A 22,683-nucleotide genomic window follows, 5' to 3' on the forward strand; every position below is an offset into this window, starting at 1 on the left:
GGATTGTAATAAGGATTTGAGAAGCTCTCCTCCTATCCTGGATAGATGTTAGGTTCAGTTTATATAAAGTAGTTATTCTAGTCTCTCAAAAACGAATTCATCCTACCAAGTGATGATGGCATGAGAGCTACGAAGCTTTATAAATATAATTATCTTGAACTTATCTCTGACTTGGTTATATATTACACATATCACCTCCTTATTTTCATCATAAAAATCAAATTATGATTTTGAAACAAAAATATGGTATTTTTTAGTGCTGTCTATGTATGCTACATAAGAAAATACAGCCTACTTCTTTAACTCTTTTTCTCTTACTAAGTGAATGAGAAGGTAAAAATGCAACTGAGGGGAACAGGCCATCTCTTAATGAACAGGGTTGAGATGGAGAGATGATAAAATAGATGGAAAACAGTCAAAAGAGTATTGGATAGAGGTCAGGCCAAAAAAAGCAGGTGGACAGTGTCTGTAGTAAGAATTACAAATTTAAAAGCCTTTGATAGAAGGTTCAGACATAGGTAGAATCAAAGAAAGAACACAAGTGAAGCAGAGGCACCACTGAGCTTTGGGATTCTTTGATCCCTGAAAACCAGAACAGAGCAGAAGGCATCCGACAGTCACCAGGGAAGAAGAGGTTTGGAAGACCTGAAAAAGGTCTTGAATTGGTCATTCAGCCTGTGTTGTGAGAGTATGCCCAGACTTTGCATTAGAGAAATGGCTTTGAGAAAAAAAAAGAGAAAGAAATGGCTTTGATGCACTCCCCCTCTCTCTCTCATACTGCGGTTCAGCAGGAGCTCAGATCCAAACTGCTGTTACTAGGTAACCACTCCAGGAGTCTGAGTTCATGAGAAGAGCTTTTATTATTATTATTATTGAAAGCAATTTGACAGAAATCAGAGGAAATGAGAAATTTTGAAAAATACCAAGTAGAAAATTACCTCAAATAAAGAGCATATTAAGAACAGTAACTGGTTTCAAAGTGAGGGGTCACATACATTAGGAGACGTTTTTAAACCCAGAAAAAGCAAAGGCCTAGGTATCAGCAACTTTACAGTAAACGGTATTTATTATTTAATAACAGAAGAGATACACCCAGAATGTTACTTAAGATAACATGAATGTAGAAATAGAAAATCTGTTTTTTTAAAGTACAGTGTTTTTAGGAAAGAAATATTCTAGAGGAAATGGAAGAGGAAAGCAGGCAGAATGAGAATACGTACAAGAGACAAAGAGGCTAAAAAAGATGAAATTGAGGAAATTATTCACAAAATCAATCTTTCAATTTAAAAAAATGTGCATCTCTTTTAAAACAAAACATTTAATTTCATTTATTGAGCACCTACAATGGGCAAGTTGTTCTTGTTTAGTTGTTAATAAAAGGTTCTGTGCTTCTGTGTGGAATGACACAAATTTGCCAATAGTGGTTCTAAAGAGAATGGGGCAAGAGTCAGAAGTGGTGGTAGATAAAAGAGTGTTTTTGTTCTTGTTGCTGTTTTCTCTGGAGCCTACAAATAGGATTTCCTAACATAGTTTCTAGAAATGGTAACCATTTTCTTACTATTTGGTGGAGAAGCTAGACACACCCCTACACACACAGGCATGTATACAGAGCATATAAAACATTTCAGAGCGCATCATGAACTTTTAGGTTTCCACTGCTTTGCTTGTGATATTCACTCAGCCAAAGCATTCCCTGGCCTCCATCTTCCATCAACAGTAATACCTCATCCTTAGGCCCGACATCCTTCTAATGCCACCTCCTTCATGAGCCCTCCCAGCCCTTACCAAGGTTAGCCATTCCGTCTTCACTGCCTCATGCCACTTGCCCTCAAATGTATGGCTCTGTTGTTTGCACTGTAATTAGTTATCTCTGTTTTTTTTTTTCCTCCATAAATAACAAACTTGCTGAAGTCCTTATTTCTCTTTCACTCACCCCAGCATCTCACAATGTCTTGTTATGTAAATACTAAGAAAGTCTGGTCTCTAAGACCAGGCAAAGAACAAGGGGGTGAACTCCAGCCACAAGTGTATGATCCCTGTTGAAGGAAGGGCTCAGCAATCAGTTTGGCAGGAGAGCCCCTGATGGCTCTATGTCCTTGTGGGTATCTGGCCTTCTCTCACCTCTCCCTTTCCAGCCTACCCTGTCTTAGCCTTTCTCTCCAGGTATTGTGTCAGCGTTACCAGTATTAACTATAGATAATGCTAAAGAGATAAATATAACAGCACTGTCTACTCCTATTTACCTGCCTAAGTATATACAATACATGACAAGTATCATGCATACTACTCATTTCCATCACCTATGTTTATAACAGAAAGGTGAGAACCTAATCGACAAAGTACCAAACACAAAAGAAAAGTGATGCTGTTGAAGATAAGAAGATATTTTCAAACGGTCCAAAATTTAAACATTTATACATTTTGGTATTGTATCATCATCACAATCTTACTTTTTCCCCTTTGGCCCCAATTATGCCGGTGATGCCTCTCAATCCTTGAGCTCCCTGGAAATGTCAAAAAGAAAAGTGAATTACTGTAGTTGGAGTACACATTTCTGTATCTCATCATGAAAGATGATCCGGAAGACGGATGTGATCCTAACCAAAGATAACACTAAGAAATAGTGACATTATATAGATGAACTTTTCTAGTTTAGAAAGAAAACTCCAAGGAGATTTCTTCTGATAGTAAACCCTTTTTCAATATTCTGAAGACTTACATAAACCCAGACTTGGAACAATTACTGATTAAAATATCATTAACTCATATACAGAATACACTACCATTCCCACCTCCTCCATGGTTTGTAACTTGTTTACATGGAACAGGGTTGTCATTTTAGACCTTGAAATAATTTTTTCTCCCCAATGTATGCCATCAAAAGCAATTAGGTCCCAGGCTAATTGACAAAAGCTTATGAACTATAAACGGAGCTGGAGCCTCCGTCAACCTCTTGTAGTCACTATTCATTACACCATTTCTATGATACAGGCCTTCTGAACTCATTTGGGGCAGTAGAAACCCATCTCACCTAATCTCAGGCACAGGAGTGGGTAATTCTAGAAAGGAGGCTGTGGGATGTGATATCTAGCACCTCTTTCAATACTGAAATGTTACCATTCTTGACTCTCTGGCCCCAAAGCAGCAGGGCTCCAAAAATGGATCCTGTGAAGAGTGAGCTTAAGAGCTCTCTTGGGAGCTTCATGATCCATCAAGAAAGTGGGGTAGCTGCTTCTGCACAACTTGTTAACTGTCCACTGTAACTGGCTTAAAATAAAGTAGCTCTAGGCCAGGTAGTTCCTTGTGTTCTCACTTGGAGAAAATGGGAGCAATTCTATGGCCAACTATTCATCCAGGTCAGTCACAAATTCTATGTAGATCAATTGGGAACGACCTGAAGTACAAATGTGCAGGATGATCCAATTTAGGATATCCACTTGGGATATAATGTGAGATGTGGTCATATCAGATTAAAACGGCCCTTCTTGAAGGCAATTCTACAAAAAGAATTCTAAAAATATTTGAGTCATAGCAGTGACATGACACTGCCATGCATCGTCTCTCAAGGTGACTACTTTGAAGGGCAGAGCTGGTATATAAATGTCCCAAAAAGTGTTTAAAAAAACAAAATTTGTGTGTTACTTTATAGATACACATTTATAAAGTGACAATCTGTGCATTTTACAGAAACATTTTGTCATATCCATTCCCAAACTCCAGAAGTTCAGTGAGCACTAATGAGATCCCCTCCTGGACCACTTGAGCCATGTAGCACCCAACAGAGATCTTTAATCCATGAAAACACTTTTTCTTAATCTGCTTGCAAAATCCTGTGCTGAGAATCTTTGGGAATGGCTTCAAAAATAATTGTTTAAGTCCCTACCAAATTTTCATCAGATCAAAAAAAGCATATGTCTCTTACACTTTTCATCTCCATCTCCCACCTGCAAAATAAAGTCTATGTCCTTACTGTCTCACATTAAGAGCTCAGAGAAGGCACGTTTCTGGAACAAACACCTTGGACTCCAGACACTCTTAAAGTTCTCACGTGACTTAAAAGCAGAGGCTATTTCTTACAGATTCTCTGACTCCTTTAGCTTGATTTCCCATAAGCTCTGGTAAGCACTAATCTGCACAGCTCCTTGAAACCATTGTAAAAGCCCAGCTTGCAGGGAGAGCAGAGCAGGTGAAGGAAGGGTGATCCCATGTTTCTCTCTGCTAACTGTAGTTTCTGAGAACAGAACCCGAGTTTCTTTTACATAGTCCATATCTGGGCTAGCTGCAAGGTTCAATGAATATTCTGAAATTATTATTTCCATAATTGTTATTACTCATTGTGAGGAGAAAAAAGGTGTACCAACTCCACTTTCATATATGAAAGTAATGTAAATTCCAATTTAACAAACATTTTAAATTGAAGTATGCTGATGTCCCCAATTACCTCACTGTGGATATTATTGCAGCAATCTGCTGAAGCACAAGAGACCAACTTTTTATTAAAACACATTATTATGAGTAATTAAGAATGTTCTAATTATAATGATTACATGTTGGCATAAGCTACATTAAATTTAGTAGATGATATACCTGCTGCATATTCAGGATACACAAAATTTTCTTATTATAGCATGTGATAGAACCATAAAACATAATATATATTATTAATATATAATATATAATTATTATAATATATAAGCATATAAATTATTATAATATATAAATTAATATATAATAATATATGTATATTATTCCTCTTGTGTTCAATATTTTATTTCAGATTGCCTAGCCTTGAAATCTAGTAAATGAATGTATGTAATTATAGGTAGAATATTTTCTGTTAAAACAGTGCTTTAATGTACAATGGGGACCCTTTCCAACGTTGAAAAAATGATAATCTCCCAATGCTGCCTTGGGGGAAAAAATAGAGACTATCGTGTTAATGTAACACTATAAATCCAAATGCTAAATAAAAAAAAAATTCCAAACATCATGAAAAAAAATATTGGCATACCCTAAATAAATGGTTCTTTTAAAATACTTTACCGGAGGTCCTGAAGCTCCCACTTCTCCTGGTTCTCCCTGTTCACCTTCTTCACCCTAAACAGCAACAGGAACGCACACCAAATGTTATTCTCGCAAATGTACATGGGAACAGGCTCAGTCTAGATCAGCACATTGTAAATGCACTTGGCATCCCCCAAATTATTCTACTATGCTCTCAAAAATTATTTTACATGCGTAATCCATGTTAATTGCAGAACATTCAGAAAATACAGAGATGTATAGGAATAAAATCATCCAAATTTCACCTTTCAATTATAAATACCAGTAACATTTTAGATGATTTTCTAAAGAAAGGGGTGGGGGGGAGAAAAAACAATTATGTGTTCATGTTCCAAGTATATGTGTGTATTAGGGCGGTATGATTATGAAAATATGATCGTACTATACAAACGTCTCCATAAACTACAATATTATTTAATCATGATTTTCATTTTTAACTTTTCTTATAATTTTTGTAACATATACAACTTGTTCAATGTATTTAAATCAGTCTTTCCTTTCATGGCTTATACCTTTGATGTCACTCCTATAAAAGCTTTCTCCATCCCAAAAATATGTAAATATTCCTCCATATTTTACTTCTAGTAATTGTGTAATTTAATTTCTTACATAGAAATCTTTAATTATCATTAATTTATTTGATGTAAAATATAAATCTACCTTTTTCTTTTCTCCTTGTAATGGCCACTGGCTCCATTATCACTAATTGAATAGTAGATTCTCTACACACAAGTTGGATAATTCATCTTTAACATATACTAAATTGTTATATACACTTGTTTCTAAACTTCCTATTGTGCTATACTGTTCTGTTGTATGTTACCAGTACCACAATTTTTTAAAAGATTTTTATTAAAAATATAGGTAGCATGCAATATTATATTAGTTTCAGGTGTACACAATAGTTATTCAACATTTAGATACCTAAAGAAGTGATCACCATGATAAGACCAGCAACCATCTGACACTGTACCACGCTATCACGATATTATTGACTATATTTCCTATGCTGTACATTGCATCCCCATGAATTATCTGTTTTACACCAGGAAATTTGGACCTCTTATTGCCCTTCACCGTTTCCCCCCCTTTTTAATTTTTCAGTTACAGTTGACATTCAGTATTATTGTATATTAATTTCAGACATATAGCATATGGTTACATATATATATATGTGTGTGTGTGTGTGTGTGTGTATATATATATATATATATATAATTTAAGAAGTGGTCCCCCTTTCTAAGCTAGTACCCACCTGGCACTATGCATAGTTATTACCATATCTTTGACTATATTCCCTATGCTTTACTTTACATCTCCATGATTATTTTGTAACTACCAATTTGTACTTCTTAATCCCTTCACCTTTTTCACCCTGCCCCTAATCCCTTCCCAATTATCACCCCAATAGATCTAGTATCCATCTGACACCATCCATAGTTATTACAATATTATTGACTATAATCCTTATGCTATTCCCTACATCCCCATGACTACTTTGTATCAACCAATTTGTACTTTATCCCTTACCCTTTTTCACCCACCCACAACCCTCTTCTCATCTGGCAATCATCAAAATTTCTCTGTATCTATGAATCTGTTTCTGATTTGTTTGTTTATTTTGTTTTTTAGATTCCACATATAAGCGAAATCACATTGCATCTGTCTTTCTCTGTCTGACACTTCACTCAGCACAATTACCTCCAGGTCTATCCATTGTCACTGCAGATGGCAAGAACCCATTCCCTCCACTGGCCAAGCAATATTCCGTTGTATACATGCACCACCTCCTCTTTATCCATTCTTCTATCAATGAACACCCAGGCTGCCTCCACATGTTGGGCATTGTAAATAATGCTACAATGAATATAAGGATGCACAGATCCCACGAAGTAGTGTTTGGGTTTCTTTGGATAAATACCAGGAAGTGGGATTACTGGGTCCTCCTTGCCTCTTTTTAAAGCTTTTGTTTTAAAGTCTATTTTGTTTGGTTTAAATATTGCTATCCCAGCTTACTTTGTTTGTTTCCATTTTTATGAAATAACTTTTTCCATTCCTTTACTTTGTGTGTGTCTTTCAATCTGAAGTGAGTCTCTTGTAGGCAACATAGTAAGTTTTTTATGCATTCTGCCACCCTGTGTTTCTGATTGGAGAATTTAACCCACTTACATTGAAAGCTATTGTTGATAGATATTATTCCTATTTGTTTATCTTTTTCCCCATGTTAAAGAAGTCCCTCTAACATTCCTCATAATACTGGTTTGGTGGTGAAAATTCCTTTAGCTTTTTCTTATCTGGAAAGCTCTTTGTCTGGTCCTTTGATTTTACATGATAGCCTTGCTGGGCAGAGTACCCTTGGGTGTAGGTCCTTGCTTTTTGTCACTTTGAATACTATGTGCCAATCACTCTGGCCAGCAAAGTTTCTGTTGAGAAATCAGCTGACAATCTTACAGGAGCTTCCTTGTAGGTAACTAACTGCTTTTCTTTTACTGCTTTTAGAATTTTCTCTTGCTTTAACCTCTGCCATTTTAATTATAATGCGTCTTAGTGTTGGCTTATTTGGGTTCATTTTTTGGGGGACTCTCTGTACTTCCTGGACTTGTATGTCTATTTCCTTCACCAGGTTAGGAAAGTTTTCAGTCATTATTTATCAAATGGGTTCTGAATCCCTTGCTTTCTCTTTTCTCCTTCTGGTACCCCTATGATGTGAATGTTGTTACCCTTGATGTTGTCCCCGAGGTCTCTTCAACTCTCTTCTTTTATTGGCGGGGGTGTGGGGGGAGGGTCATTTCTTTTTTTCTTTTTGCTGTTCCAATTGGGTGTTTTCTGCTACCTTGTCCTCCAAATTGCTGATTCAATCCTCTGCCTCATCCAGTCTGCTGGTGATTCCTTCTAGTGCAGTTTTCATTTCAGTTATTGTGTTCTTCAGTTCTGACTGGTTCTTTTTTGTGGTTTCTATTTCCATTGCTATGCTTGTTATCTCTTTGTTGAAGTTCTCACTAAGTTCCTTGAGCATCCTTTATAACCACCATTTTGAACTTTGTCTCTGGTAAGATGCTTGCCTCCATTTCGTTTAGTTCTTTTTCTGGAGTTTTTTCCTGTTCTTTCATTTGGGATGTATTTCTTTGTTTCCTTATTTTGGCTGCCTCTCTGTGTTTGTTTCTATGTATTAAGTAGGGCTGCAATGTCTCCCAATCTTGCCAGGTGGCCTTATGTAGTAGGTGTCCTGTGGGGCACAGTGGCACAGTTTCCCTGGTCACCTCACCAGATGCTCCAGGAGCATCCCTTGTGTGGGTTGTGGGTGCCCTCCTGTTGAGCCTTGATTGCTGTTGGCATATCATGTGAGGTATTAACCTTCAGGCTGACTGGCTGTGAGGTTTGGCCACGACCACATTTTACGGGCCACTATATGGGGGGTTATCTCATGGAACATGACTTGCCCCAGCAGGCTCTGGTGCCTGTTGAGACCACCCTTTATGGGGCTAATTGGGTGGTGCTCTGCTAATTGGTGGTCTGAAGCCAATCTCCAGATATGTTAGTTCTGGGGCCTCTCTGGGAGGGGCTCTGGTGCAGGTCCAGGTCAGCCACTACGTGTGCCTAGCCAGGAAGTACCTGGTAGGAGCTACAAAACAATCCACAGTTGATCACTGCCTATGCTGTACCTAGAGGTGCATGGGAAAGGTCACACTGCAAACTGAGGACAGCTGACACCAGTACCCAGTCTGGGGTAGTTCCACAAAAAACCAGGACACTCCAGAAAGGTTCAGCCACTGATAAAGCCTCCAGCACGATGAAATTGGCTGTGGCTGGGACTCAGTGAGTCAGCAGGGTGGAGCAGCTCACCAGGCCAATAAGATTCTGATTTGGCCTGTGGGGCTGGGTTCAACACAGGAAAGATGGTGTCCACGTGTGACTGCATAGGAGGAGGGCACCACATAGGGCCCCTGTCCAGTCTTCGCCCTGAATTTACACACCTCAATCTCTCACCATATGTCTCCTATGCCCCCTGAGTCACCGTCCCTCCACAGGAGCCCAGGGTGAGTGCCTTCACGGTCCCTTTATGAGGATGCCCAGGTTTCCAACAGCTTTCCATCCCACCTGAATGGTCGGAATCCCGACTGTTTTTTACAGCCAGAAGATGTGGGGGCTGCTCTTCCCTGCACCAGTATTCCAAGCCTGGTGTGGGGGACTGGGCTCCCCTATTCCTTCATTGGGAAACTCTGTGGCCAAGACATCTCTCCTGATTTTCAACTGCCACACATGGGTGTGGGAGCAGCTTATTTCTCATCTCTGCCCCTCCTACCAGTCTCTACATGGCTTCTTCTTTATATTCTTAATTATAAAACTTCTGTTCAGCTAGACTTCAGATGGTTTTCCAGGTAGACTGTTTTATAATTTAGTTGTAATTTTGATATGTTCTTGGGATGAGGCAAGCACAGCATTTATCTACTCCACCATTTTGGATCACCCTCCCAATACCACAACATTTTAATTATTGCAATTTTATAATACATTTTAATCTCAGGTGGAATTCCTTTACCTTTATTTTCATTTATAGTTACTCTTATTTTTCAGTTTTCCTAAGTGTTGACTCTTCTAGATGAACCTGAGAATTTTGGGGCAGATCTTCACAAAAATACTACTTGCTTTGTATCAGGACTGCATTAAATTAATAGATTAATATGTAGAGAATTAGACTCTCTACAATATTGAGTCTTTCTATCTTGTAATTCAGTTTACCTTCCTATTGAATCAAATTTTTTTCTTTCTATTATATCAATAAAGTTTTCTTCTTTTCTTCATATTAGTCTTAAATATTTCTTAAATTTGTTCCAAAGTATTTTGACTATTTCATAACTATTGCCAATGGAATATATTTCCATTGTTTTCTAACTAATTATTGTTTTGACTTTTTCATATTAATTCTATAACCTCTCATGCACTTTTAAATGTTAATATATTCCATAAAGAAATCCAACTACTCCTTCTTACAGAAAGATTACTTGATTAACTCTGAAAGAGAAGTTATTTTCTCTCTGACAAGTTTTACTTGTTACAATAGATATACTTCCCTGCATTTCTGTGATAATAGATATCTGTCTTAAATTGTGAAATTAATCATGAGAAAAACTCTTTATTTTTAATATTATGTAAATAAAATTACATAAGATCCATTTCTATTGCTTATTACATGTTTTGATTCACGATATTTTTGCCACAGACTATACCTTATATTTAGAGATTTTCACACACACACACACACACACACACACACACAGAGATACATAAAATTTAACAGCAGTATTAATATAGAGCATTTGAACATATGCTGCAAAGAACTAGGTCATACCTAAATCATTTATACTTGATCTTTGAATTAATTATACAATCTTACATAGTGGTTTTAGTCTCATAATTATGTTCAGATTATTTTCTATAAGAACATAGGATTGACAGTGGGGAGAGGCAGTCCCAGTGGGAAAGCCTGTAAATTAGTTAGCTCATAGCAGATAATCAAAAGATGTGTATAATTAAATACTACTTATATTTCTCTACCTACCTACAAAAACAATAGTGATTGATATGTCCACTCTAAGTGTTCATTTGCAGGGTTTGGGGTATTTTCTCAGTCTTTATAAACCTTCGAGTAATGTAGTTGATTTAAATATTTCACCAGCAGATGAATAGCACACAACTAATCAATAATCACAAACTTAAATGACAAATTTAGAAGTAGCAATTTATTATCATTTTACTGAAATATTTTGACTACTTATTCCTATATTCATAAATGATTTAAAAATATTTTAAAAATAATTTATTGAGTAAATTCAAGGCAGAATTGTGAATCCAAGTGCAAACTTCAGACCCCTACTCTTAGTTCTTCATCATTCTGCTTTCAGTTTCACAGTTCAGTGCATCTATTAGCCCTTTCAAAGTTAATTATTCAAGGAGCTATTATTCAATAGCTATCCTATTTTCATATGTCAATTTTTAAAAACACCATTGCAAGTTTTAAGTGACACAAACATGCAAAATAAATTAAAAGAATTTTCAACAAATTCAAATGAAAATTGTGGCCAATTATCTCACACACCAAAACAATTTGCATGTTCCTCATTGCAGACCAAACCAAATTTGAGAGTCCAGATAACTAATTTGTTGTATAGGTATCAAAACTACTGGTTTCCTGGGGAGAATGGAGAGATACTCTGATTGACAGCTCTATCCCCATATCCCATGGGATGGGGGAGTAGAAGTTCCCAGAGAAAAGGAGTCATCAAAAGAAGAAGGAAAGGATGCATAGCATAAAAATAACAGAAGTCTGTATCTGCTTTACCATGGGTATTACCTCATAAATATCTTTTAGTGTAATTTAATATTCTTACACACTTATTTTTGTGGTTAAATAATATCCTATTATATAGATATATCATATTTAATTTAGTCAGCACCCTGTAGTTGGACACATATATATATATTTTTTTTGTGCCCCTAGTACTTAAAATAAACAGTAGCGCATAAAAGTTACTTAATAAATATTTGTTGAATTTTTAAAATTATGAATTTTAAGATTCAGCAGAAGAATGGCATGCAGAAATATTTTTTGTTTTCTCCAATTACAACTTAAGAACCCAGCTGTTATATTCCAGATAAATAAAATGCCTTAATTATTCAGAACCTAACTAATAAAAAATAAACCTTCTACAATAAATGTTCAAACTGTAATAAGGTACAGAAAATTGGCTCATTTATCCTGATTACCTGAGGTTGTTCAGCAGTCTGATTTTTACTAAGGAGTTCAAGTATATCAATGCTTGAATATATTAATAAATTGCTTCTCCAGCTTTAAACATCCAAAGGAAAAGACTAATCTTCTGCCACTACTCAATAAAGGTACAGAAAAACATAGTCAACAAAGTCCAGAGGACCTGCATTAATAAGAACAGTTTGATCTTGGAAAATATAGAATTAACAGAGACAAAAATTCTACTATACAGGAAGTCAAATTCTTAGACACTTAAATAAGATTTATACTAGTGGATAAAAAAGGAAAAGTAAGCCACTTTGTTTTAAATTTCAGCCTTGGTTTTTCCACAGGGCATGCCAGCCCCAATGCAACCTGTGCTATGGATTCCATGTTTGTATCCAGACAATAGCATAACTCTTATTGCTAACTTCCAGATTAGTCAAAATCTAAGTTATATTGAAATAAGATCAGAAATAGCTAAATTATTTCAGAACTTAATACCAGAAGCTATCAGCCAGTTACCAACTTCTCTGTTTGCTAGTCTCAGCAACACTTGTCATACAATTTTATAGTTGTCATAAAATTTTGTGTAGTGCCATGAAAAAGCTAGCTGTATAACATTTGACTGTCAAAAACATCAAGGAAAAAAGCTGAATGTGATTGATTTGAAAAGGAAAGCAAACGGTAGCAATACAGAAAAGAAGGGAAATGTATGGTGCTTTCTTTGTTTTTTGTAATTGAACAACATTAGAATATTAGGCTTAGCCAGACTATTGAGGCATCTACAGAGAATTTTTCAATCATCATTTGAAAAGGAAGGGTAAAATATCATGCTATGTTATTCCTTATAATTCCTTACAGTAAAAATGATCACTACCTCCTAATCACAATTTACCCACTAAATACTCATTTTCCTTACCTTGTGCCCTTGTCTTCCAGGTTCACCAATTTCTCCTTTAGGCCCTTTATGACCCTAATAAATGCAAAAATAAATAAATAAATAGACAAATAAATAAAAAATAGTTGTATTGGATTTGACACAGAATGTGGTCAGAAGATTCCTAAAGTGATCTTGCTGCCCCAAATCTGTGTCAATGTGCTGCTAAGGAAAAGGTTATATGACTACCCTAAGTGACCTTAATAGCACCATATGTGTTACATTACTGCTATATATGGTAAACATCAGTTTTAGTTAATAGAAAAACACTGTTCTAGAATAACAAAAGCTCCATTACCTGGTTTAGCAACATGATGCATTGCCTACTGGTCCCTAGATCCCTCCATCCCAAACTTCCTCTCACAGTTGGGTTAAGAGCTTTAAGTCTCTTCCAATATCTTATTTTCTGGAGGTGACATCCCTGACCGAACTCAATTGGCTATCCCCAGCTCTCTGGAGCTCTCTGAAGGGCTCTGAAAACCCTTCTGCCCTCTTTATACCCACCTCCTTCCTGGAGGTGGAAGAAGGGACTTATGCAGATGTACAGCTTTCTGCCTCTTCTTGTACACAATCTTAAGTGCAAATAGAAATCTCTAAAGAGCAGTCAGTGAAGGCTGCATAAGCATGAGAAATTTCCCTATCTTTTCTTGTCAGTATACCTGTTCTAAGCATATGTGTGCTTTGGACAATAACATGCGGCAAATATGAAATGAACATTCCAAAATTAAGTCTATCAGAGCTTTCACTGTCAGAGCCTCTCTCGCTCCAAGAGTGAAAATCTTTGTGAAAAACAAGACACCAATCCAGGCCCAAATCTTCTGCAGTTGTTGGAATCCACTAAAACTAAACAGAGAAAACCATAATTGGAAAACCAGTGCCTTGGGATTTTTTAGCTCACAGCAGAACTCCATTGGTCTGGAATTTTTCAGAATCACTTTAGATTCATAGACTGGAGAGAGAAAGCCATTTAACTTCAGCATCTGGTATTTATTTTTTCATTTTTATGGAAAATTTAAAGTAATTATGGCAGAGTGAGAGAAAAAGTGCTTTTTGGAAAGTCTCTTTTCTTCCTTATTTTACACAGTTTCTCCATTTAAAAAATAAAAACTAGGACAGGTTCAAATACAGTACATGCAGTACTCCCCTTCATAGGAAGCAAATTTTTCAACTTTAATTTGGTGACTAAAGTCTCTCAATCCAATATATTTTATTGGTATTTCTTTCCTGAACAACAAAAGTACTGTGTAAGCAAACATTTGTGTCTCAGTAGGAAGACCTGTCAGGGGCACCAGCAAGAATTTCTAGGACTGAATAAGGACCACAGACTAAGCCACAGAATAAGCCAATACAGACTTGCCTGATCCATTAAGTGGGGTCTCTGCACCAGGAAGGCTAGTGCTTAAAGGAAAGGCTCTCTCTTTTCTACAGATAACACTCTTGCAAATAAAATACTGAAATTATTCTCTTACCCTCATGCCTGGTATGCCTGGATATCCTGAGCGACCTGGTGGACAGGAATTGGGACACTGCCAAAGAGCGAGAGAGACAGAAAGTGCATAAACTAAGGTCTCCACTTTATGACAAATTGTATTTTGGGGGGGATTCCAGCTATAAAACCCCAATGCAATTATATTCATTCAATAACCGAGAACAACGCTTTCCTTTTTTTATTTCATTTTAAATAGAAAATACAGAATATAAAAAACCCTTCCCCACATAGCCACCATCCAGATTTAAGAAATGTTAATATTTTGCCATAGTTATTTTAGATTTAATTTATTAAAGAAATAAAACATTTCCAGATAACCCATTATACCACGACCTGGTCCTTTCCCCTTACCCGCCATCCACTGGACTAACTCTATCCTGAGGTTTATATCCCCTCATCAAATGGGCCAAAATGGCATTTATTGCAGTTTACCAACATCATTTGACTATTAGTCTAGAAGTAAAACAAGTCTCAGAGCGAATTATTTGACTTTTACTTTTTAAAATTGGGGGCTCTAGTGGAAAAACATGCCCTTGTCATAAAGTAAAATGATTATGGAAAAACAAAGATATTTCTATAATGAAAAACAGAGTCTGAATGTATATAAGCCACAAGTTTACTAGTTTGTTCTGCAATCTGAGTAAAGTAAAAGACAAATATACAACATCTTCCAGCAACATAATTTTAAAGAAAATTTTTCTGAATATTACATGGTCTTTGACTTAAAACTGTATTTTGTTCAAAGGAAAACATCTTACCAATGGATCTCCATCATGAAAGCCAATTGTTCCCTAAAGTAAGAAAATATTAAAGTTAAGAATATAGCTAAATATTTCATTCAAATCGTCTAATAATAGAATGTTCATTGGGAAAAAATATAAATGTACTTGTTCAATAAAATGTCAGGTACAAAGGGCAACATATAATATGCTAATATTCTTAAAACTTGGCTCATGGATGTATTTCTTTTAGAGAACACTGAATTGCAGTAGATTCTGTCAGGGGATTGAAGGGAGATGAAATGAGAGACAGAATAGAAAATATGGGGAACTCTGAATCATAAATTCAAAATATAAATTATCTCCTACTTAAACTCCTATTTTTTTTAAATTGCTTACTATGTAAATCCTCTGTAAAAACTAGTTCATTTGAAAACGTTCCTTTCATACATCCAAATTTTAAGCATTTGAGAAATCATAAGCATCAAAAGACTCAAAATAATAAGTAGCCATTCCCCGTGAAAACCACCTTTTAAGTTATTGTGATTCCTCTACTTTTCTGGCCTAAAAAGACCCATGCTCTGAATGAGTGCAAAAAAAAAAAAAAAAAAGGTGGCTATTTTAGAATTTTAGGATGAATCAATTAACAGCTATTTCTTTTTTTTTTCTTTTTCTTTTGGTTCTTGCATTTCTTTCATCCTGACTCTCCAGACACAGAGAAATTCAAGCTGCAAATAACTTACACTGGGTCCCGGGGGGCCAGGAGGTCCAGGTGGTCCTCTTCTCCCAGGGTCACCCTAAATTATTTGAAAATTGTGACACAGTGGTTATAAACACGTCAAAACAAGTGCACAAAACTGGTGAGAGGGACTTTAATGGTAAGTGGGACTTTTTCAAGGCATTCCCCTATATGAGAATGATATTACTAGAAATCCTTACAGAGCTCAGCCATGCATAGACTTGCCACCAAAATCAATTGGTGGCCCATAATCTAATTAGCTCCACAAAACCAGAAGAATAAAGGGGTTCCAGTCTCACCAGAGTAATAAAACAAGGCAGAGGGAGACGTGGGAAAAAGCTAAGCCAATTCTCTATGGAATGATAACTTTGTCTACCCTGAAAACAAACCAGAAACATGACATTTTTCTAGTTGATTTACAGAGGAGCTGAACAGTCAATACTGCTAGTGCCATTCCCCTATTGGTAGCAAAAGAAGGCTTGCAGGGAGCCTGAAGCTGTGAAATGGAAGGTTAACCTCTGCAATGCCTGACTCGCCATTGTTCTAATCCCCATAAGCTATCACTTGGTCTGTCACTGCAGTCTCTTGCAAATGGACAAAAGGTCAAAGATGGCTAAATTCAACTAAGCCACTCAATTGAAAACAGATTCCAATTAGTCTTTAATATCCAGAGCTTACTCCTGGCATGTGTTTTCCTTCTTAATGTTTTACCATAAGAAGTCAAAAGCATCTTAGATTTAATGTAACTTTACAATCATTTCATATTCATTCATTTGTTCAGTAAATAAATTTGTCAAACAGTAAGCATATATAGGAAGCAACAACAGTATATAATATGTGGCTCCTATTCTCAATGAGTTTATAATTATCTGTCTTTCACATAACATCACTACTTCAACATTTTTGAAATATTTATTGAATATTAACATCAAACACTTATTATCAGCAGTTTCTTCTATAAAGTTCAGCTCTTTATTGCCTAAAGTTAAATTCTGTTGGTTAAATTATAATATAATGATCCTAACATAAATGTATTTATAAATGATTTAGACTATTCACTTTTCATTTCATGCATAGAGTCTCACACAAAAGTCTCTGGACCCCAATCCTGGCTGAGTCTGTATAATGGAGGTGACACTTCATGACTTGATCAGTAATTCTGGAAGTTGGGAAGAAAATTTTAGCTGAAAACTTTGGGAAAAATTAAAATCACTCTACAAAATGAAGGTAGCATTATTATCCCTGGTGCCCATCAATATTATGAACTAGAATAACATTCATAGGCCATTTTTTGGATTTGCAGGGGAAAACATACAGGTAGGGCAATTTGCCTTCCCTAATAACATTGTCTTTTAAATCAGCAAATGTCTACCAAAAGATGCTGTGATACTCACAATTGGTCCAACACGGCCAAGCTCTCCAGGGAGACCTGCTGACCCAGGAGGACCCTGAAGTCAACACATTAAAGGGATATGGTGATTCATGAATGTTTTACAATCTTTCACAAATGATACCCAATATGATAAACAACTGACTTGAAATTAGGTGTCTGTGCTAGCTTTGGTTTCCAGTGAGACAATATCTCATTTGAACCAATTTTAATTACTTAAAATGGACCAGAAATTTCTTACATTAATAAAATATTTTGTTTGGCACAATACAAGTGCTGTCTTAGCGGCCACCTAAGATCATGTAGGTAGAACACTATAAACATCACTAGTTAGAGTGTTAGTTGGAGAGAAAGCTTGGGATACAAGAACGAGATCACTTGTATAGATTATGTAAAAATAAGCCAACGGATGATACTCACAGGAGGTCCAGGAATACCACGGCCCTAAAAGATTAAAATAAAAATTATTATGGTATGTGATTTATATTTAGTACAAATACAGACACAGGCCTAACTCAATTCAAAATTAAACTAAATAAATATATGATGCTCATCCTAAAACAAACACTGGATAAACAAAAGCAAACATGGCTCTCCCTCTACAGGAAGCAGAAGCTTGTGTCAGTTCCTCAAACATTCCTTTGATGTCTAAGCTAACCAGTAATATTTTTTCCAAACGTTTTTTTTTTAAAGAAAATCAAAGTAAATAAGTCATCCATGCTTGCCCTCGGGAAAACTTACCATCATTCACGAATAGGCATATCACAACCTGACAGTTTAAATAAAGAGTTTTTCATTTTTATGACACCTACATTAAAAGCCAAACAGTGAACTGCTTGACAATTTATAACAAGGTGTTTGGATGTTTCTCTAAACAAATACTCAGCACAGAGAGGCAGGGGAGGAAAAGGAGTCCGAAACATACCCTCTTTGCCAAGTAGGGCTATATTTCCAGACAACAAATCCAGTAGACATTAAAAATAAGTATTTTGTCTATTAGTGCTTGAGAGAATTTGAATGTAGGATGGGTTCAACTGCACAAAAGGAAAAGATTTTTACCACTTTTTTTATATAGCTAAAGTGAAGAGGTCAACTCTTAGTGCTAAAATGGTATGTATTACATGAATATGCCTTGTTTAATAACAGAAATTTCCAAAACTTGTAGTATTTTTTTTCCCATGTAGAAAGGCAGGAATGCTTTCCTGGACAGCAGATGAATGAGCAGTAGCTTTAGTTTGTATGTACGTAGGTACAGTTGGAGCACTATGTATGTATGTACTCTGGACTACTTTGACAGAAGTAGGTATTTGAATGTAACAAGATAAGTCAACTTGAGTTGTAATATATTTTGGGGAATCAGTTCACTACAAATTGTGACTGTAAACATTGTACTGTATATGTTTTGTAGTTTTCCCCCAATAAAATTTTTGGGGAAAAAAAAAAAATAAAATAAAATAAAATAAAATAAAATAAAATAAAATGGTGTCATTCCTGAAATGACCTATGATGGGATCCTAATTTAATATGCTGTATTTGATTTTAAAGCTAGTCATTCCATCTTTCTCCCCTTTGTATCCTTTTAGCAACACCAAACTCTGTATAATTAGGGATTGAAACCACATCACATTCATCCACTCAGCCTGATTTCCCAGCACAGGACCTAATATATAATAAACCCTAACTATAGGCTTGTTGAACTTAATAAAACTGAACATCAACTGCCTACAATCCCTTTCTTCTCTCTCTTTTCTTTCGATGTTCAGTTTCCCCCTTGGAGTTCCTCATTACTCTTTTCTTACTTACATTGGTTTGAATAGCTTTTATTCACAGCTATATCTGACACCATTTTCACGTTAGCTATCATTCCAGACTTTTTTTTCTAAAATATTCATATGTGAAGCATCCAGTGGAATCAATGTACACCCTCTGATAATTATATTATTATTTCTAATTATATAGGCAGCCAAAACAAGCAATGATTTCACATAAATAATGTGTTTTAATGGTAAGTGAGACTTTTTCAAGGCATTCTTTGAAAAATTACTGGTACTTGAACATTTTAATATGTGGATCAATTTTGGAAATAAGTGTTATGCTTGAAAATACTAAAGTCGTCAATGTTATTTCATTATCAGAGACTAGAAGTTTGAGAAATGTCACTGAGTTTTTTTAAAGGCATCTCTATAAGACAAGCTCTGAGTTGAAAAACGTGAGAGAAAGGCTAGCAAGCTATTTACTTCTGAAAACAGGCTTTAATGGAAAAGTTGACAGTCACTGAAATACAGCAAAGAAAACAGTACCACTAGAAAACAAGGAGGAAAAATACAGATTAATGACAAAAAAAAAAAAAAAAAGGGAAATGAAGAGCAAAATTGAAAGGAAAAGCAGCCTGAGAGCCTAGTTCTCTTATACACAGAAATAACAAATCTGCCAGATTATGAAATGTAGGAAAAGACTAGCCAGGGAACCAGGCAGGTGATAATATCTGATGGCTGATATTTCATTAGGGATAAAACCAGTTGTGAAGAAAGTGGTATAATGCCATGGGCTAAACACTGAATACATCAATTTGCTGTTGTTATGCAAGAAATGTTTTCTCTCAGTGGGGGTGGAAAGGGAGTTCTCTATTGGGAAATACCATCTGCAAACAGACGTGCTTTTTTATACTGTACATTCAAGTTTCTCTAAAATTTTTCTGCTCATAGAATGCTTGCCATACCAGATAAGTTATAAACTTCTTAGTGATGTATATTATGTAGAAAGCTACATTTAGAATTTCACAAAGGTAGAATTTTACCCAAAGATAGGATATTTTCAATTCTGTCCCTTGACATTCACTTACTGGAAATCCACGAGATCCCGGGACACCAGGTTCTCCCTAAAAATAAAAATAGCTTTATTTAGAATAAAATTTAGCTACTTTGGAATACAATTTAACTTTTTTTAGAATAATTACGTAACTATGCAAACTGCATAAATATTCAAATCATTAAAAAACTCCACCTTCGTGTTTTTAATTTAATTTAAATCAACTAAAACACAATTTTAGTTGAACAGTGTATTTCAGCTACTTCACAACTAATCTGTTAATTGATTTGCAAACACTATGACAAAAATATACTTCGGCATTTAATTAATACGAGTAATTAAAACCAGAGGAATAACTTACTTTTAGTCCTCTTGGTCCAACAGAGCCAGGGGATCCATCAGGTCCAGTTAATCCCTAACATATAAGATGTTAGAACTATTATAGCATCCTTAGGCAAGCTACTAAGTGGATAACTTCATTTTATGTATTAATTATGTACAAGATGGTTACCTATGTATGATGGAAATATTTATACATACCTTTCTATACTCGTACTCAAAAGTAATGTTTAACATGTCATCAGTTACTTTCTATAAATTTTATCATAGCCTTAACTTCCTGCTAACTGCATTGTTTATCACAAGATTCGATAATATAGTATTTTTGACATTGCTTCGAAAAAATGCAATATAACAATTACAGTGTTCTAATAGCTAAATCTGATGGGACAACAGGTCATGGCTCTGCCACTTACTCATATTTCTGTACCTCCTTTACTTCATTTATAAAATAAAAATACTATATTTCTCTCTGACACTCTAATAATGTTTTGAGAGTTAATAAAATGTTTCTTCATGAGGAATTAAAAATAATCGATCTCATTATTGATTTACAGCCACCTAAAGCCCTCTAGCCATCTTCTACCAATGACAATTGCTTATCTAAGAATATTAACTTTTAAAGTTGAAACATTTGAGAGCATGCATGTTTTTACATTATCTTCCTTTGTAAAAATATCTATAATTAAGTATGTATTTTCATGTGTGCCACTCCATATATAGAATTTAAGCCAGTTACTATAAAACGTATTTATAGCAATCATATTTAATATTAAAGTGTATCTCTCAAACATTCTCATTTTTCCCTACCAGTTCTTATTTAATAATCATTTTCAATATAAAATAGATATTAAAGCTGATAATACTATGTCAATACCTGGATTTCCATTTTGGTGAAGATGCATTTTTATATTTTTAATTTTTTATTTACTCTGACACTTTTAGATGTTTTCATTTATAAAGTACTCTTGAAATTATACCTTGCTAAAGATAAACATGTTTATGTGTATCTATATATATATATATATATGTACATGTACATATATGCATGCATATGTAAATATTTTATAAAACCTATCTATTATCAAGATTTTGAAAAAGACTCAAATGATATTAATCAAGGGAGGGATTCCTTGAAAATATAAAAACCCTACTTAAAAGTGGATCACCAAAACCTATATTTAATCTGTCAGTGTCTGCATAACTATCAATAAAATGCTTTCTTGTAATTTGTATAGAAATCTAGTTCACTGGCCACCATATTTACATTTCTCTACATCAATTAATTTCTCTCATAACTCCACAGAATGAATCAAAGGAAGCAGAAAAAAAATGAGTTGAAAATGTTAATTACTGGAAATTTACCAAAAGTGAAATTTATTAAAAACACACAAAAGAATTTTTGACAGACCGTCTTTGATTTTCAATCAGTCTAATTACGACACTGTAATTTGGGAGTAAGCCCCAACATCTTAGATGCTGAACACCTATAGTAATGAAACATTGGCTTTTGCATTTCAGCCAATAAACTATACATCCAGGAGCACTCTCTGGAAGCACATCTGGCACATAGATTTTGTAAACCTCAGGGCATGTTTGACTAATGGAATCTCTGATACCCACTTCATGGGGATTATGTCCTCCAAGACCAATCCTGGTCAATTCCCACACACGCAGCCCACCCAACTATCTTCACTCTGTGACTGGAAACACTGACAAGAGTGGAGGACAGTAGCTACTATGTGTGGTAGAATTCCAGTGCCTAATATTAAAACAGAACCAAGTAAATAATTGGACAACCTGGAGGCTGCTTCCAGGTCACTTCTTATTTAGTATTTTCCATAGGATATGATAAAGTATTTCTATCCCTAGGAAGGTCTTTGAAGTAAATTGAAAATACACTCTGGTGTCAGATGTTACGATGAACTCTGTTATGCAATAAGTATGTAGATCAGTTTAAACTCCATGAGGACAAGGACTGGACTGCATGTTCATTCAGTCTTTGCACGTTGCTCCTAGCAACTAACACACACTCAATTCATGACTACTGAATAGTTTAGCCCATCAGGTGAAGGGATATTACACTCGTCTGCTCCATATCACTTTTGGTTCAAATCCCAGCTCTGCCACTTAGCTTTGCAACCATTGGCAAGTTGTTAAACTGTATAGTGCCTCAATTTCCTAATCTGTAAAATGGGTATTATACTAATAATAAAATCTACCTCATTTGGCAATTTTGAAGATTAAATGGGATATTATACACAAAGTGCTTACGACAATGCCTGGCAGAGTGAGCCCTGAATAAATGTTAGCTATTCTTATTATCATCATTATTATATGGTCAGCTCTGTTTTAGATGCTGTGAAGAGTTCACATGAAGTATAAGGCATATTTCCTTCCCTCTGGGAACTTACAACCTCATTCAGAAAGGGTTCTGCAAATAAACA

General features: G+C 35.4%; 1 protein-coding gene across 2 annotated transcripts in view; it reads right to left on the bottom strand.

Moving 5' to 3' along the window:
* COL9A1 (collagen type IX alpha 1 chain) overlaps positions 1-22,683 on the bottom strand; it is a 91,404-nt gene that overhangs the window by 43,704 nt on the left and 25,017 nt on the right. For both annotated transcript variants that reach the window (XM_033103492.1, XM_033103491.1), the window contains 10 exons: positions 20,259-20,312; positions 19,932-19,967; positions 17,510-17,533; positions 17,094-17,147; positions 15,704-15,757; positions 15,000-15,032; positions 14,222-14,278; positions 12,735-12,788; positions 5,044-5,097; positions 2,451-2,504 (listed from right to left, as the gene is read on the bottom strand). In XM_033103492.1, coding sequence (XP_032959383.1) covers positions 2,451-2,504; positions 5,044-5,097; positions 12,735-12,788; positions 14,222-14,278; positions 15,000-15,032; positions 15,704-15,757; positions 17,094-17,147; positions 17,510-17,533; positions 19,932-19,967; positions 20,259-20,312 — 474 coding nt within the window. The remainder of the gene's footprint in view (positions 1-2,450; positions 2,505-5,043; positions 5,098-12,734; positions 12,789-14,221; positions 14,279-14,999; positions 15,033-15,703; positions 15,758-17,093; positions 17,148-17,509; positions 17,534-19,931; positions 19,968-20,258; positions 20,313-22,683) is intronic.

This window comes from Rhinolophus ferrumequinum, chromosome 3 (genome assembly GCF_004115265.2).
Source record: "Rhinolophus ferrumequinum isolate MPI-CBG mRhiFer1 chromosome 3, mRhiFer1_v1.p, whole genome shotgun sequence".
Classification (NCBI taxonomy): Eukaryota; Metazoa; Chordata; class Mammalia; order Chiroptera; family Rhinolophidae; genus Rhinolophus; species Rhinolophus ferrumequinum.